At 50.2% G+C, this 15,174-nt stretch overlaps 1 protein-coding gene across 6 annotated transcripts in view; it reads right to left on the bottom strand.

Annotated features, from left to right (window-relative positions):
- Positions 1–8,112: 8,112 nt before the first annotated feature.
- ZBTB7C (zinc finger and BTB domain containing 7C) overlaps positions 8,113–15,174 on the bottom strand; it is a 153,068-nt gene continuing 146,006 nt past the window's right edge. For all 6 annotated transcript variants that reach the window (XM_069002061.1, XM_069002063.1, XM_069002062.1 and 3 more), the window contains one exon: positions 8,113–14,556. In XM_069002061.1, coding sequence (XP_068858162.1) covers positions 13,920–14,556 — 637 coding nt within the window. In that variant the 3' untranslated portion in view covers positions 8,113–13,919. The remainder of the gene's footprint in view (positions 14,557–15,174) is intronic.

Here is a 15,174-nt window from a genome sequence, read left to right as displayed (position 1 = left end):
GGGAGATAGCACGGTTAAAAGTTTGGTGTTTGGGCCCTGACACCCGCCAAACTTTTTCCTCAAAGCTGCTTCACCAGGACAGCAGCGTATCCTCGTGGAGGAGCCATTGCCCGTGTGTTCCAATCTCCCCACGCACAGAAAATCGCTTTTAAGGCCGTGTGCAAGAGGGAAGGAGAAGCTGAGGGCTAACACACTTCAGCAGCTGCTAAATTACCTCTCCTGTCAGAGAAATTTCCAGCACAGAGACCATCTCTCCTGCTGCCTGACAACTCTCAACACCAAGCATGAGAAGAAGCTGCCTGCTTGGTCACTTCTGCCAGTGAAAATTGCTCCCCCAGCAGCCTCCAGCTCTGTCTGCTTGTGACTGATCCACAGGTGGCCTTTTAGCTATCATACTTTTTTCCTCCTCTCTGCCTTTGCAAGAGATGAAAATTAAGCTGCTGGGTGAATGCTGACCTGCAAATTGGAGAAAGTGCATGGCAGGGGGGGCAAAATGCTTGTGCCTTCCGTGTTCCTGCAAGGAAGGAAAGCAAGACCAGCAAACTTGTACTTTGAAAGAAAAAAATTAGAAAACAGTGAGATTCATCTTCCCCACCATTATTTGTATTTTGCTTCAGCTCAGTCTTGGATGTGAGGATGGGCATTAGAAGCAGGGACCTTTGAGGGCTTCAGGACATAGCTCAGGCTTGACCAGAGCACAAGCAACACACAGCAACAAACACAGGGGCCACACTTCGAGCTACAATAGCACTGCCAAATCAGGCATCTGAATCCCATTTTAGGTATCCACATCCAAAATCCAAGCCCTAAATATTAATTTTCAGCCAGTGTTGATGTTTGTCATCATCTGTCAGACTCTGGCCAAACCGCCCAAGTCACTACCCCCTCCACACTCAGCACTTGTGGTTTATCTAGCTTGGGTTTCCTCTGCCATCCCGTGGCCTGCTCACTCTACACCACGATCCTGCTGCTGCTTTTTGCTTTTAGTGACTGAAAAATATGTGTATTCCCTGCAATTGCCCGCCCACCCACCCATTTTGTGTGCTCTGAAAGGACTTCTGCCCCTGTTGGAGGCTACAGTGAACACTCTGCCGCAGCCGAGACGTGCTGGTGACCTCCCTTCAGACTGTAAGGTCTGGATAACCAGCCTTCAACTTGCGTTCTTTAGAGCAGTGTTAGCTTCTGCAGAGGCACATTAGGCCTCGAAGATGTCCTTCTCCCCTCACTCAGTCCTGTCTTTTAGCCTTGGTTTGATATCAGAGTCCTCTATTCTGCAGAAGTAGCAATGCTGGTGTCACACAAAGGGGGCCACTCCAAGGCTGAAGCCTATTTTTCAGTTGGTTAAAATAAATAGATTTTTCTCCCAAGACATAACAGTTTCCACTGAGGATGCCAGTGTCCCCCACAACTGTCCTTTCTTGGACTAGAAGAGAGCTATGCAAGGGCATTGCTATTCGTCTAGCCATGTGTTTTACCTTCTCACTAATGAAAACCATCCCTGTTTTTCCTCTCAGAAGCTGACACGGGCTCCCATCCCAGCCTGTCTTTGAAGTTACGGTTTCTGACTTTCGCTGTCTCTCCCTCCTACCTACCCTCCTCATTTTGAATTAAGGGATCATCCAAGGGACACCAGTGTGTGCTTGATTGAGAGCCCTCCAGCTCTGCTCCAGAACACGAGCAGACCAGACTGATAAACTGATATGCACCATCCATCTCCAAGGAAAAGGCTTTCAAACCCATCCAGCTCCTATCCTGGGACACAGGCCATGGCTGTGCAGGCTCTCAGGGAGGTGGGCAGGCAGCTGTGCCCACCCCAGGGACAGAGTAAGTCTCAACAACAGATCTATCCTCTTTGGAAGAATAGATATTCAGGGGTTCCCTGGGGCACAAATACTAATAATATTCCAGGAGATCAACTTGATCATCCTTGTGGGTCTCTTCCAACTCAGGATATTCTATGATTCTATTATTCAAATACTCATCAGGAGCCCATAACCTGGGGAAAAGTCATTTTGGGAAAGAAACTGTGGATTTCTAGTAAAGTTTGGGAGTTTTTTAGTCCCTGATGCTCAACTGCTCCTCCAGCTCAACTAGGAGTGTGAGTTTGACACAGAACCCCTGTCTTGGCAGGTGATTTGATGAGCCACCAAAGCTATCAAAACTCTCTCTGTAGTCAGTGGTGTGTTTAATTCTGCTGCAGATATTTCCATAGGACAGGATGGGTTATTCCTTGGGCAAACCTCTCACCACCACACACAGAAGTAACCTGGCTGCCAAGGCACCCTACACAGGGAAATTCCATGTTTTGTGTTACAGAAGTTTGAACAGATGATTACAATAATGGAAAAAATCATAAAACACTTGTCACAAACAAAGATTATGGCTCAGTCTTGCTCCCTGGACATGGAAGGAAGCAAACCCAGTCCTTCAAATTTCAAGGTTCTGGTGAATTTGCGACATAAATTATTCATTGTCCTAAACAAAGTAATTCCCTTATCTAACTCATCTCTACTTGCTGGAGCAATAAACATGGCTGCAATTAATTCTGGTGCAGAAGAGCCAATAAAATGAATTATGTCCCAGAAACCTTTCTTCTGCATCCTATTTTAAGACCAGTAACGAAAACACATTGCCAGAAGCTTCTTTCAGACAGACCATCATGAATTAGAAAGACACTGGAAGACAACATGCAGATGCAGATCCTCCCAGGCTTTGGTCCTGCACCAGCAAAGACAACAACAGCTCTGTCCTCTTGCCTTGACTGAGTTCAAGGCTTGCATGGGCAGGGAGAGACACCTTCCACTATCCCAGGCTGCTCAGAGCCCTGTCCAGCCTGGCCTTGGACACTGCCAGGGATCCAGGGGCAGCCACAGCTGCTCTGGGCACCCTGTGCCAGGGCCTGCCCACCCTCACAGACAGCAATTCCTTCCCAATATCCCATCTGTCCCTGCCCTCTGGCCCTGGGAAGCCATTCCCTGTGTCCTGTCCCTCCATGCCTTGTCCCCAGTCCCTCTGCAGCTCTCCTGGAGCCCCTTTAGGCCCTGCCAGGGGCTCTGAGCTCTCCCTGGAGCCTTCTCTTGTGCAGCTGAGCACCCCCAGCTGTCCCAGGCTGGCTGCAGAGCAGAGGGGCTCCAGCCCTGGAGCATCTGGGTGGCCTCCTCTGGACTGGCCCCAGTGGGTTTAAGGCCACAGCAAGACTCATTTCTGCTTGTACTCAAAAATTCCCCCTCTCTACATGAGCAAGCAGCTCCTTACTTCTCACTGGGGTGAGCCTGTACCTGCTCTCCTGACACTGAAATCAGCTCCCCAGTCCCTCCCTCCCATTCTCCCCTCACAAATCCCTCCACATCCTCGGAGCCATAGCAGGGAACCAGCATCCCAAGCAATACAGCTAATACAGCCCCGCACACCAGGCTCCATCATCAAGGCACAGCAGAGGCTCAGATTAAGCGATAAGCCCCGCCGCAGCCCACAAGGATGGATAAAGTCACCATTTCCATTTTACAAATAGAGGAGCTAAGGCAGAGAGATTAGCTGCCTTCCCTCAAGGAGCCTCAGACCTGGACTCCAATTAAATGAGTTTCTCTCTAAGCAGGGAGATGGCTCAGGTTACAGCTGTGGGCTGTAAATCACGGAGTGTCTGGTGCAGGCTGATGGGAGAGAACACATGATAGTTTATTAAATATAATGAGGCTTAGGTCCTCAGCTTTGTTTGAGGCCAATACCCTAATTTGTCCAGATAAATTGACTTTTCAAAGCAAAAAGTGTCTTTTCAAGCATTTTCACTAACCTTCTGCATGATGCTGGTATCCTCTCCCTCTCTCACCTGCACCTGTCTGAGCTACCAAGAATGCAGGAAAAAACCACATTCACCCCATAGTGAAGGCAGTGCAGATTCCACCCTCCTCTCTCCCCAGGGATGTGGGATTAACAGCACAGCCAAACACCTCAAGTTACTTGGGCTGAATCTGTGGATCTTCAGCTGATGGTGTCCCTTATTAGCCCTTCATCCAGAACCTGAGAGCTCTGGGTGCACCCACAGCCTCCTGCCTCTGTAATCTGCTGCTCCACAGAGAATGTGGCCTTTAGTACTATGCTGTATGCCATCCTGGGTGTTTAAATGTGCTGGGGTCTTCAGTGGGGATTGGTGAAACCTTTGAACACTGGGAGCAAGGACCAGGAGACTGATAACCAAGGGGACAGGACACTGAGGACATATGTCCTCTGTCCTGCCACTGGAGAGCAACCAGCATCTCAAAAGTGTGGTTATCTGACCCGTTCTAGGTGTTTAACTCAAGAGGGATTGCTCTCCCCTTGACTGCAGGAGGAGCTGGAACACCAGTGTCTCTCTCTGAGTGTCTGACCTGGATGAGCAGCACGCTCTGATTTCCACCACGACATTTTTCAAAGCTTGATTGTGTCCTGAAAATCCCATTTCATAATAAATTTTGCAAGTGCAACCTGCTGCCGAATTGCTTTAGAGAAACACATTGCCAAGGATTGGTGGTGCACTCCTATAACCCTGTTAGCATCCTCCTGCTCAACTTTCAACTGCTTTATACCAGGGACCCATTGCAAAAGGTCTGTGGTGCCCTCCAACACGCCCCTAACACCCTCTAGTTCCTTGTGCTGCTGCTGCTGGGCAGAGACATTAAACCCGTGCTGTCTCCCACAATCGCCGGGCATCCTTCCCACACCTCTGATCCCCGAGGCCTCTCTAAACCCTACCTGCTCCCACTTGCTGGGATGTCCCTTTTCCTCCCCAGGAGGCCCACCCAGCACCCCCCTGCGTGGATGGAGCATATGGCCGGGCATATGGGGCGTTAATGCAGCAGCTGGCGCGGGGCGGCGCGGGATTCGGCACGGTGGCCGCAGGCCTGGGCTGCAAACAAGGAGCCCATGTGTCTGACCTGGCCACATCCCATGCTTTGGACATCCCTGCCCGACCAGGGGGGGTGGTGGCAGTGTCTACAGCCCCTCCCTGCTGCTGGGATTTACTCTGATGCCGATTTTAGGGACGTTGGGAAAGGAGTTTCCTTCCTCGCTGGCATTTGGAATCATCCTGGTGTTTCGTTCTCCCTCACTGCTGCACACTTGCTTCAGAGCCTCACCAGGGACAGGGGCATTTACCTCTGATGGTGGGATTTTTTCAGGAGCGGGGTGTTGGCAGCCCTCCACCTCAGAGACAAACCTCTATCACAGATCACAGTGCCCGAAGCAGCCAAGCCGCACGTGTCCCGGACAGCTCCTGCTGCTCTCGCCAGCTCATCCTGGCATGGTCTCCTCTTGGGTAAAAAACGCCCTCTCTTGGTTACTTCCTTTTTCCCTCTTGCTCCAGACTGCATCCTCAGCAGCTGGATGGTATTTGTGGCCAGCTGAATCAGACAGGGATACTGGCGACAAGGAGATGGGGTTTCCTGGGAATACTCCTTCCTAACATTTAATCTTACAGACGGATGAAGCCATTGCCAAGGTCCAGCACTCCCCAGGGAGGATTTGCACCTGTGTAAAGGGTAGGTTGGCAGCACACAGAGATACCTGTGTGAATAAATCTCCGTGCCGCCCTGTCCCTCAGCTTCCCCTCCCAAAGGAGAAATATTATTGTCTTCTATATAAAGTCTGGTGAGGATAACACCTAAATGCATATTAGATGTATGTAGGTCTGGCTATGCACTCACACATGTATTAGGGTTGTTGAATCTATCTGAAAGTATATATATATGTATGTATGTATATGTACACACACACATATAAATATATATATATTGTCTAGCTTGGCTGCTTCTGCTCCAGGGGAAAAGCATCCCAAGTGCTTGGAGCTACAAATCTCTGTCATAGGCTGAGCTGATTGAACACAAAGAGCAGGAGGGCAGGATTGAAGAAAAAGAGCACCAGGCAGCTGCATGAGGAGCTCATCTGCATCTGGGCTGCTGCTCCAGCACTGGTGATTGCCCCTAGCTCACAGAATCGCAGAATCATTTAGGTGGGAAAAGCCATTAAGATCATCAGATCCAACCATTCCCCCAGAACTGCCAAGTCCACTAAACCATGTCCCCACATCTAGACATCTTTTAAATCCCTTTTAAATCCCAGGGATGGGGACTCCACTGCTGCCCTGGGCAGCTGTGCCAGGGCTGGACAGCCCTTTCAGGGAAGAAATTTTCCCCATATCCAACCTAAACCTGCCTTGGCACAATTTGAGGCCATTTTCTCTTGTCACTCGGGAGCCAACCCCCTCCTTGACTGCCCCCTCCTGTCAGGGAGTTGTGCAGAGCCACAAGGTCCCCCCTGAGCCTCCTTTGCTCCAGCCTGAGCCCCTTTCCCAGCTCCCTCAGCCGCTCCTGGGGCTCCAGCCCCTTCCCAGCTCCGTTCCCTGCCCTGGACACGCTCCAGCCCCTCAATGTCTCTCTTGTCCTGAGGGGCCCAGAGCTGTCCCCAGCACTTGAGGTGTGACCTCATTGTCTCCCCATGGGAGATCTTCTTCCACCTCCCACAGAGCTTCTGTTCACTCCTCACTTTTCTCATTCAGCTCCTATGTTTAAATTTTGGGGTGTCACAGCCTGGCTCACACCCCTGCAGCAGCACCCAGAGCAAATCCCTGCTCACCTTCGCTTCAGATTCAAGGACCTTGTCTCAGAAAAGCTGTGAAGACTTTGTATTTCCAACTGATTTTTTCAATGAATATATCATCAAGACCTCCAGAAAAATATCCTAAAAGCTGCCTAAATGAGAACCCTATTTCTGAGAACTCAAAGGTGAAGCCTGAAATATTTCCCCCAACGATGCAAAACTCCAGCTCACATTGCAGAAGTTGATCCCACCGAGACAAGCCTGTCCTGTTCACTATGGAAACTGAGTTAACAGCTACACCTTAAAGACAGGCAGGTTTACAGACATCCCTATAAGGATTTGCCAGAGGTTACCCAAGAGCAGAGGAAGGTTTTAGCTGACAGGGTCAGTCCTTAAAACCTCAGCCCTTGCCTGGTCTGGCTTTGCATCTCCTGCCTGCAAATTGGCTTCCTGAATTTGAGATGACCCCTGAGGCTCAAGGCACTGCATGAACTATTAGGAAGCCCAATCGGATTTGTGACATCTCAGTCAGTGTCATCTCTGCAGACAGAAATAAATAAAATGAAATTTGGGGGGCTGTAGCTCAACTCTGCTGTTTGGCTTCTTCCTTGGTATTGGCACTTACGGTTTTTAGTCTCAGTTCCTAAGGAAATGAGCTTTATATAAATTGCTTAAGATTTACATTTGAAACCCCTACTTGCCCAAACTGATCAAATTATTAGTGGTACCATGAGGGGAAGTGGGAAATATCAGCTGAGGTCACATTGGGCATCAGAAGAGTCCTCTCCTGGCTTACCCTTCAGGAAAAATTCCCTAAAAATCAGAATTCCCACGAGGCCACCGACAATTTGGCACGTTCCCAGCCTCACTGGCCTTATTCCTTGGCTGTGGTTAATTAAGGTGTAAAAAATTCTTAGAATCATAAAATCATTTAGGTTGGAAAATACCCTTAAAATCATCAAGTCCAACCATTAAACTCCGTCCGGACATGAGGTTTGTATTTCCTCTTCCTGGCAAGTAGACGTGGCTGGGTGCGACGGGAGGTGATGGAGGGTCCTGCATGTCCTGGTGCAACCGAGACCCCCAAAACAGCTCCAGATGTGGGTCCCAGCCCTCTGCTGTCCCCAGCGCGGCTCCGGTGGCAGAGCTGCCTCCGGGCCACCACACGAGGGCAGCCCAAGTTCGAGTGTGCAGGGAGCTGAGCACGCGGATGTGCCGAAACGGGGAAAAACAAGACCCGAACGATTGTACTCTACATATATAGCATTTATTTGACACCCACACACACACAGAATTTCATTCGGGCATCACCAGAGGCTGCTTCTCAGCCCCTGAACCCTTGTGGTGACAGCCCAGATGCCACATGGAGGGTCACCCTGGAGGGCCACCACAAAATGCTCCATCACCCCCCGCTCACCATCATTTGATCGCAGCATCATTTAGGTTGGAAAAGACCCCCGAGATCACCAAGTCCAACCACTAATCTGATGCCGAAATCTGAATTCCCCAGACCCAGAGCAGCGTGAAGGACACAGGACAGACTCACTGCTTCAGGTAACAGTTTATTTTCTCCAGGGGTGTAAGATGTGCAGCAGGTACGTGTACAGGACCGCCAAGAGGAGTCGCAACCGAACAAGAGACTGGAACAAAGAAACCTAAACAGTGTCCTGCCCTACAGAAAATAGTGCAAGTCATGTAAAACATTGGTTCAACATAGGAAAACACGGGGGGAAAAAAGGTGTTTCCAGGCCACAGGTATTTCCTCTCCCTCTGCTGGAAATCCCAGAGGTGGGGCTGGGAGGTGGGATGGGGATGAGTTCACTCAGGCTCAGACTATATGGGGTGTATCTTCTACAAGAAGGGATTTTTCTTCCCTTCTTGTTTTTGGCTTGGAAAGAAACTCAGGTGCACAGTCAGAGGCACCAAAAGGCAGTGGCAGATCTTAAAAACCCACGGGTGACCTGCTGCCAAAACCAGTATTTTCTCAAAATGAGACGGTTGGGGTCTTGCTTCATTTACTCTCTTACCTTAAAAGTTTCCTCTGCAACCACACAATATTCCATTTTCAGAGCACTGAGACTGTAAATAAAGCACTAATCCCCCCCAAAACGGATGGAAAAGGATGGGGAGCATAGCAGGCCCCAGGGGGCTGCGGGCAGAGCACGAGCAGAGCAGAGACTGGGCAGCATTTGCAGCCTCACTGGTGCCGCCCGGAGTCCTGCTGACACATTCAAGTCTAAAACATTTCAGACTGTATTTTGCAAAATTATTCCTTTTTTTTTTTCTTCCTGCAGGTGACTGCCAAATGGAAAAGCCGGTCACTTGCCAACCTGCAGGCTCTTTCTCCCCTTTTTAAAAACACGAATATTTTTTTCTGTATGCAATTTCCTTCTGCACAACTGCAGGAAGAGGCTCTTGCAATGCTCAGCAAAGGGTTTCGAGCTCAGGGAAAGGGTTTGCCCATCCAGCTCCCTGCCACTCATGCCAGGAGATGCTCCTTTGGCAGCAACACCTGGTCCAAGCAAACGCTGCGTGCGCAGCATTGCCCCGGTGCCGTTCCCCCTCCGCAGCCTGGATGCTCCAGCAGATAACAGCAGCTGTTCAGGAGCAAGCATGTAGCCATATGTTGTTGCTAACAAGCATTTACTGAAGCTGGTTTCTTCCCGTGATTCCCATGTGTCTGATTAATGCACAGCTCCTCCAAGCGGTTTTCAGATTTTTTTTTTTCACCCTCCCCTTGCAAATCTATCTCTTGTTGTTGTTGTTCTGGCATTATAAGCAAACCAGAATGTGAGCATAAAATGGGGTTAAAAGCCACAAGACCTGAAAAAAATAATTATAAATGTATTTAAATAGCTAAAAAGTCATTCACACAATTTTCGTTTGTGGGGTTTCTTTGTGCTCAGGAGCACACAGCTTTCGGGCTGACCCTGCTGTGGTCCTGCAGGCTCCAAGCACAGAAGCTGCTCAACAACTGACCACCTGCCCTGGGAGGGGGAATGGTATCTCTTTGTTCCCAAGTCACATTTCTGGACTCTGCCTGCAGATCTGGACTGCTGCCCAAGCACCTGATGCTGTGGAGTCCTTCTCCAAAGAGTGAAGAAAGGAAAATGACCTGTGGCTGTAAGAACTTGGGATGTTTTGCTGGGATTGCAGCAGGGTGTATGACCTATGAGCCTGAATCCCTGGTCCCCAGGTTTGGGAGGATGGACTTGGACCTTTATTTCCCATTGCATCCCAGTGGAAATGGACTGGGAAGAAATCAAGCTGCCTGACCTGGGTCTCCAGGCTGCGCCAGCATCCCATCCTCTTGGGAAAGGTTTTTCCAGGGACTGTCCCATGAGCTGAGCAAGAGGAGGGAGCAGAGGTGGTGGGAACATCCCTCCCAGTGGTTAACCTTATCTCACTGAGCTATGGGAAAGCACAGCACGCTGGTAGGTAGCAGAGAGGTGCCCAAAGGTGATTCATCCCACCCCTGGGAGGTCCAGCGTAGGTGGGGTGAATCACCCTCCATCAATACTTGCCTCCCTCCAGAGCCAGGATGGCTTCAGAGGAAGGCTGGAAATCCCGTTCCAGGTTGCAGGACAACACATAGGTGTCTCAATAGGCACAGGGTGCCTCTTTACTTCACTTCCAAATGGCTGAACAATGTGGGACAAGTCCCACCGTTCCTACCTGGAGCTTATTTCCCAGGCTTTTGTACCTCATTCAAAAACAATGAAGCAATTCCTGAGCGGCCACATGAATTACAGGGCTCATGTTCATGTCAGTTGTGTTCATATAATCATAGAATCATCAAAAGTTTTGGGTTGGAAGGGACCTTTAAGGGTCATCCAGTTCCACCCCCTTGCACTGGGCAGGGACACCTTCTACTATCCCAGGTTGCTCCAAGCCCCGTCCAACCTCGCCTTGGACACTCCCAGGGATGGGGCAGCCACCCCCTGTTTGGGCAACTTGTTTCAGTGTCTTTGCCACTCTCATTGTAAAAAATTTCTTCCATCTAGACTGGATCTCCGCTCTTTCAGTTTAAAACATCTCCTTTTCTTCTATCACAATAGGCCCTGCTAAAATGTTTGCCCCCATCTTTCTCCTAAACCACCTTTAGGCCCTGCCAGGGGCTCTGAGCTCTCCCTGGAGCCTTCTCTTGTGCAGCTGAACACCCCCAGCTGTCCCAGGCTGGCTGCAGAGCAGAGGGGCTCCAGCCCTGGAGCATCTGGGTGGCCTCCTCTGGACTGGCTGCAGCAGCTCCAGGTCCTTGTGCTGTTGTTCCCCAGGGCTGGGGCAGCTCTGCAGGTGGGGTCTCACCTGAGCGGGGCAGAGGGGCAGAATCCCCCCTCCCCTGCTGCCCACGCTGCCCCTTCTGCAGCCAGGCCATAGGAGCCAAGGTGAGATGAACAAGAAGCCACCACACCATGACCTGGGACAGAACCTGTGTCCTTCCAGCCTGAGGTTTGGTGCTCATTACACCCATCCTGGTTAGGAAACGGGAGCAGATCCCCAGGAAGGCACCTTCACACTTAGCTGGGCTCCCACATGGATACCTGTGGCCTGGACTCACCACACAACATCAAAACGGTAAGAAACAGGGTTTTCTCTAATCATCCCTCTACACCCCAAAACATGATCACTGCCAGCACTCAGCTCCCTCCAGCCCGACCCAACCCAGTGCCAACGCGGGAAAATCAACCTTAACTCCATAATCATCATCAGCATCGCAACGCCAACAGCCCCTCGGGCTGGAGCCCGTACCAGCTCAATGCTTAATTAATAAGTGATTATTCTGCCTTTCCAAAAGGTGTCAGGCAAACATCCACAGAGCTGAAGCCACATGGATGGCTGCGCTGGCAGCTCAGCAACCGCAGCAGCTTTGCCTTCTCACCATGGCTACAGGCAAGAGAATCAAGTCCTGCTAATAATTTAAAAGCATCAATTAATACAGTTTAATAAATACATAAAATGACCTAGTCTCTTTTTTTCCATCCGCTTTTTAGCATCAATCAAAGTTAAGGGTGATTGTCCCGTGAGTAACTAAGGCAAATCTGTTTGTGTATGTGTGTGTTCCTCACTACTTTTTTGATTTTTTTTCCATTGTTTTGTACATAAAGCAATCACATAAAAATAGTTATAAATAGAAAAATTGCAAAGGTTTATCCCCACTTAGACATATAGGAAAAAAAAAAAAAAAAAGAACCCAACTGACCTAACAAACAAACCGAGACAGAAAAAACACCTTGCTTCAAGTCCTTGCAGATCATACAGTACTCAGCATCTTTGGATATTTTACAACGACTCCAAATCGTAGACAAAAAAAAAACACCTGAAGGAACCAATCATCTGCAAAACGTCGCTTGTGTAAGGAGTTGATGTGGATTAAAAAGAAAAAGTTTGATGCAGTTCTAAGAAGATTTCTTTTTCTTCTTCCTTTTTTTTCCTCTCCATTGACTTTCATTGCACGTGGAGTCCTTATGATTTCTTTTTGGAGGAGGAAGCCGAGTGTTGGGCAGTTCCTTGGGATCATTCTGCTATGGGTGGTCTCAGTGCAGAAGTCCCTCACACCCTCCTGGGGGCTGTGGAACCCTTGACTCCCTGTGTCCCCCTCCTTGCCTCTGGTGGGCAGATTCTCACCCAGCCACCGCGTCACTGATGGAAAAACCAAAAAACTCATGAACCCGCGGTCCTCACATTCCCTTCTATTTTGCTGACATTGAAAGGTCACAGTAAAAAGAGAAATAAAAAGCCCTAATTTGTAACATTTACATTTCCAAGTGTTGGTTCCATGTAAAAAAACCAGTGCAGCCCATCTCAGCCAGTGGTGGAACTGAGGTCCCACCACGTCTGCCTCCAAGGCTCATCTAGGAGGAGCCACAAGAGGCAGATGGCCACCAGAAGCCTTTATCCTTCAGAGTAGCTCAAGGATTTGGGGCTGAAGGAGGTGGATAGGGCTATTCCAGCCAATCTGCCACTTTTTTTGCCCCAGAACAATTACCAGATGGGGTGGCCAAGATGGGGTCTGCAGGGATGCTGAGGAGTCACCCCAAACCTGTAGGCCACCGTGTGCAACCTTTGGCTTGGAGGACCCATATGTCACCACCTTCTCTTTTGAACCAATGAACAGTGAAAAATAGCGTTTCTACTTGCTTGCAAGTAGATGACATCACCATCAAGACACCTTTAGTGAACTTCTTTTCCACAAAGATCCCGTGAGACAAGCAGCAGGGACATTTGCACACCCAATTGTTTCCCATCAACACTGCAGATTTGGGGACATGCGAGTGTTTTGTAAATTTTTCTCATCACTATCACATAGGAATTTGAGGGAATTAAGGACAGAACCCCAGACATTTCAGAATGGTCAGCGGCGGTGAATTCTGACTCTTTGGTTTGAAACGAGTTTTTCATTTCAAAATTCCCACGTGGTTCATTTTTTCAAAGCAAGGGTTTAATAAAAGCTCAGTATGGAAACATTTCTGATTCTTCCAAAACTTTTCCTTCACCTTTTCAAGCAACTGAAGTTAAAATACTCAAAATAGGCTTTGGTTCTCCTTTTGAAACTTTGAAATAGGTAAAGAACCAAAATAAGTAAAATCCCCCTTTTCCACCCAGCTTTGCGCTGGGTGTTTTTCTATCTCCTTTTTTTTTTTTTTTTTTTTTTTAATGTTTTTAGGGTCCCAACTCATGCTGCAGATCAGGGCTTTCACCAGCCCTGTAAATCTGATATACTGCTGAGAAAGGCAGTGGCCAGGATCCTCCCTCTCCCAGCAAGGCTGCTAGACCTCCCCTTTATCCCTTGTAGAACAAATATTGTTGCCAGACATGGGAATTAATTAAGAAGAAAAGAAAACAAAACCAGAAAGAAAACAGAAAAGTCCTTTTGACCAAAAGGGCCAAGGAATGCAACATAACAAACCCAAGTCTGGACGGCTTGTCAGTGTCCAGTGAGCTCTGTGGGTGGGAAATGGGTAACAGTTCCCACAGAAAAGCCATCTCATGGTGATGGCCGAGCCCTGGACTAAGGCAAGTGACATTTTTGGGAGTGTTGAAGAGAGCAGCAGTCCTGGCCTGGCCTTCCCAGACAGAGCCATGAGTGGTGGGATGGGACAGTGAGTGCCCGATGGCCCCAAAGCCAAGTGCTGAGTCTAAAGTGCCGGTGGCCATGGGGCACAGCACCTGCCCATCCCCTGCTCGCCCCAGGGATGGCCCCGTGCCCCAAGCCCCATGGCAGGCCATGGCAGTGAGGGGATGGAGATCTTCTTGGGAACCTGATGATGCAGAAGGGCAGGTGGGAGCCCCGGGGGAGCCGGCCGCCTTGTTGGGATGGGAGCAGAGGCATGGTGGGACCAGGCGCGGGTTTAGTTGCTGGCCTCTGAGATGGGAGCCACGTGGCCAAGCCCCGCCAAGCCACTGAAGCCTGTGCTCCAAGGGTCAGGGAGAGGGAAGAAGGGTTGGGCAGCGAGGTTTTCATTGTGGCCCAGGGCGAAGGCGAAGATGCCCGCGTTCCTCTCCATGTCCATCTGGGCCCGCCTGAAGAGCTTCATCTGGGTTTCTTCAATTTGGCTCTCCAGCTCCTGCAGGCTGAAGGGGGTCTTGGCCCCGCTCAGGAAGTGTTTGGGGCTGGGGCCGGGAAGGCACATGGCCGTGCTGCTGAGGTGGCCGCTCATCTCCTCCAGCGTGGGCGGCATCACGAAGCTGTTCTCTACGGGCGGGCCCCCGGGGGCGAAGAGCAGGCCGGCCGCCCGCCACGCCGCCGGCTTGCGGCCGCGCCGGGGCCGCGCGATGCGGCAGCTCTGGCGCTTGATGTGGCGGTGCAGGTGGTCGGAGCGGGTGAAGCTCTTGTAGCAGAACTCGCACTGGTAGGGCCGGATGCCCGTGTGGATGCGCATGTGGTTCTTCAGGTCGTAGTTGTGCACGAACTTGGCGTTGCAGTGGATGCAAAGGTACGGCCGCTCCCCCGTGTGCTTCCGCATGTGGATTTTGAGCTTGTCCTGCCTGCAAAAGAAAAGGCGCTTGGTCAGGTGTGGGCCGGGGGCAGTGTGGTTGGGATTGCTCTTGGGATCAGGGGAGGAGGTGGTGGGAAGGTGGGGAGCTCATCCTGGGGCCTCTCCCAATGTATGGGTGGTCTTGCAGGCTGATGTTTGCATTCGCCTCCTCTTTCCTGGGCACCAAAACATCACACGCAGAGCCCTCCCAAGAGTTTGCAGCCCATCCCAGAGACTTCAAAACAGCTTAAATTGGAGGAAAAAAAACCCTGGAATAAACCCAAAACCCACAGAATAGTTAAGGCTGGAGAAGACCTAAGACCATCAAGTCCAATCATTCCTTCAGCCAAGGCCACCACTAACCCGTGTCCCCAAGTGCCACATCCACATGGCTTTTAAATCCCTCCAGGGATGGAGATTCCACTGCTGCCCTGGGCAGCTGTGCCAGGGATACACAACCCTTTCAGTGAAGAAATTTTTCCTGATTTTCCAAGCTCAAGTTGCCCTGGCACAACTTCAGCCCGTTCCCTCTTGTTCTGTCCCTTGCTCTCTGGGAGAAGAGCCCGACCCCCACCAGCCTACAACCTCCTTCCATGTATTTGTAAAGAGCAAGTATCTAAATATGGGA

This window comes from Aphelocoma coerulescens, assembly GCF_041296385.1.
Source record: "Aphelocoma coerulescens isolate FSJ_1873_10779 chromosome Z unlocalized genomic scaffold, UR_Acoe_1.0 ChrZ, whole genome shotgun sequence".
NCBI lineage: Eukaryota > Metazoa > Chordata > Aves > Passeriformes > Corvidae > Aphelocoma > Aphelocoma coerulescens.
Note: the sequence above shows the minus strand (reverse complement) of the source record. Positions and strands in the feature narration are given on the sequence as shown.